Below are 2,356 nucleotides of genomic sequence, written 5' to 3' on the forward strand. Positions count from 1 at the left end.
TGGAAGTTTGTGCCTTTTCTGGGTTCTTCCCTGGGTAACTATGATTTCACATAAGATGCTCTGGATCTCGAGTCTGTGGTATGTCAGTCACCACTACTCCTTTACTGGGTTGTATCAGACAGTCTCAGACCCAGGGAGTCAATCGAGGCTGCTTAGACTGTGGGGGGTGCCAAGTTGGGCGTTCTCCAGCAGGGAGTTGTGTCTATGGTATGATATCTCTGCCACCGCCACTCCCCCACTGGGTTGCACTGCTAGAATTTCCAACCCAGGGAGACTATCTGTGCAAGTCCCTGGGAGTTCAGTACTGAGATTTCTCCCCTAGGGGCTGCAGTTTGACTCACAGTTGTTGAGTGCACTGATGGAGCTGTAGTGAACTCGGTGGATTCGCTGCTGCTGCCACTGGCAATATGGCACCTCTGCCACGCCCTCGGCCATGATACAGCATATTTCTTCTCTGGTTTTGAGCTCCGCCTTGAGTCCCTGCCTGTGTGCTGTGCCCGGCCCTTGGGAGATTTAGATGTTTCCTGCGCTGACAAAACTGCTGACTGCCACCCGGCTGTTCAGCACCTGCTCACCTCGGCTTGCTGTCCACCCCTCCTCTCTGGAGCCTGGTGACTGATTGAGTGTGTTGGTCTTCAGCCATCTGGTCAACTTGCCGCTGCTGCCAGCAGTAAGGTGCTGCTGTCGTGTTCTCAGCTGTGAGGTTGGCATAGTTCTTCTCTGGTTTTGAGTTCTGCTGAGTCCCTGCGGGGTCTGCTGATCCTGGCCCTTGGGAGCTTTAGATGCTCCTTGTGCCGAAGAAACTGCTGACTGCTGCCTGGCTGTTCAGCAGCGGTTCATCTTAGCTTGCTGTCCACCCACTCTGGCACCTTGTGGCTGGTTGAGTGCATTGGTCTAGGGCCATCTGGTGAACTCACCGCTGCTGCCAGCAGTAAGGCGCTGCTGTTGCGTCCCAGGCCGTGAGGCCAGTGTACCTCCTCTCTGGATTTGAGCTCGATTCTGAGTTTCCATCCTCTCTGGAGCCTGGTGCTGCTAGGGAAGATGTAGGCCACGCCACTCCTCACTGTGGCTCCAGCCACTCCGGCCACTTTGCGCCATGGCTCTGGCCACTCTGGCTGCTTTGCCCTGCAGCTCTGGCTGCTCCGCACCATGGCTCTGGCTGCTCCAGCTTCTCTGGCCACTTTGTGCTGCAGCTCTGGCTGCTCCACACCACAGTGGGCATGGCACTTCAGGCTGGTTTCTTTCTGGTGTCTTGTTTTTCCAGCCCTTTTTCTCTGTCCCTTGTATTTACAGTTTTCATTTCTTTTCTGGTGGTGTTTTCTGGCTCTGAAAGTTGCTGGGTTTGTGGTAATAGAGTTCGGCTGTTAGCAGGACTTGTAAGTGCAGCTTTCCTTCGTCACCATCTTCCCAGAAGTCCTCCTCCACATAAATCTTGAAGAGGAGATGCTGGAATCCAAAAATACATGAGCAGAAAGACAGTCACCAGCAGCAGAATGGTCTGGGTGGCCCTTTGCTCTGGAGAAGCCTTGGGAGAGAGGTTGGTGCTCTGCAGGTGGTGGGACTGCCTATTATGCCTGGACAAGAGAGCTACCATGCACCCACTGGAGAGGAACATGAGTCCAATGAAAGATACATCCAGGAACATCCCTATTAAGGCAAACAAGAGCCTGAAAATATGGTCTATGGGTGAGATACTGCAGGATTTAGAGATGATCCAGTCAGCTGAGGTCTCATTAGTGGTATCAGCAATAGAGATTAAGAAAAAAGCATTAATGAATATATTAGACATCCAGAGAATGAGAAAGCAACACAAGCGGTGATGTGTGAATTTATGTTTGAACTTTCCCAACAGGGAGTTTCTGGGGTTGAGTATGATAGCCTGGTGGGCACTCAACAGGCAGGTGGTACAAACGGAGAGGCTTCTAAACAATCTGTACAAGTAGATAATTGATTTACATATTATGTTAACCCCAAAATCATCAGGCCTCAGAATGTCATTATCTATGAAGGCCCTGGTCAGCAGCAGCATCATGGGGATTAAAGCAAAGAGGCCAATGGTTAGCTCTGTGTCCTTGGACCTGGCTCCAGAAAGAAGAGGATGTGGAAGAGGACATTGTTGACTGGGATCCCAATGAGATTTTTCCCCCTCAAAAACATATCTTATGTCAGTATTATCCTGATGTATTTCTTGTCTTTATTCATCCTATGGGGGCTAGAAGCATGTACTTAATAACTGACAAATCAGAGAAATTCAGTATCATAAATGTTGCCATCTTCATTCTCATCAAACACACCATTTGCATGTGCAGGTATCACAGTGCTCCCTGCTCTTGGGCTCCTTCAATGCTCCATCTCC

The 2,356-nt window shown here is 50.3% G+C and overlaps 1 protein-coding gene across 1 annotated transcript; it reads right to left on the reverse strand.

Moving 5' to 3' along the window:
• Positions 1 to 1,396: 1,396 nt before the first annotated feature.
• LOC308279522 (vomeronasal type-1 receptor 90-like) lies at positions 1,397 to 2,032 on the reverse strand (the record flags this gene model as incomplete). The annotated part of the gene is made up of 1 exon (XM_080719648.1): positions 1,397 to 2,032. The coding sequence occupies one exon, from the start codon at positions 2,030 to 2,032 to the stop codon at positions 1,397 to 1,399; it is 636 nt and encodes a 211-aa protein (XP_080575774.1).
• Between the last annotated feature and the right edge of the window lie 324 nt (positions 2,033 to 2,356).

The sequence above is a fragment of the Muscardinus avellanarius genome (genome assembly GCF_963383645.1).
Source record: "Muscardinus avellanarius genome assembly, chromosome: Y".
Lineage (NCBI taxonomy): Eukaryota > Metazoa > Chordata > Mammalia > Rodentia > Gliridae > Muscardinus > Muscardinus avellanarius.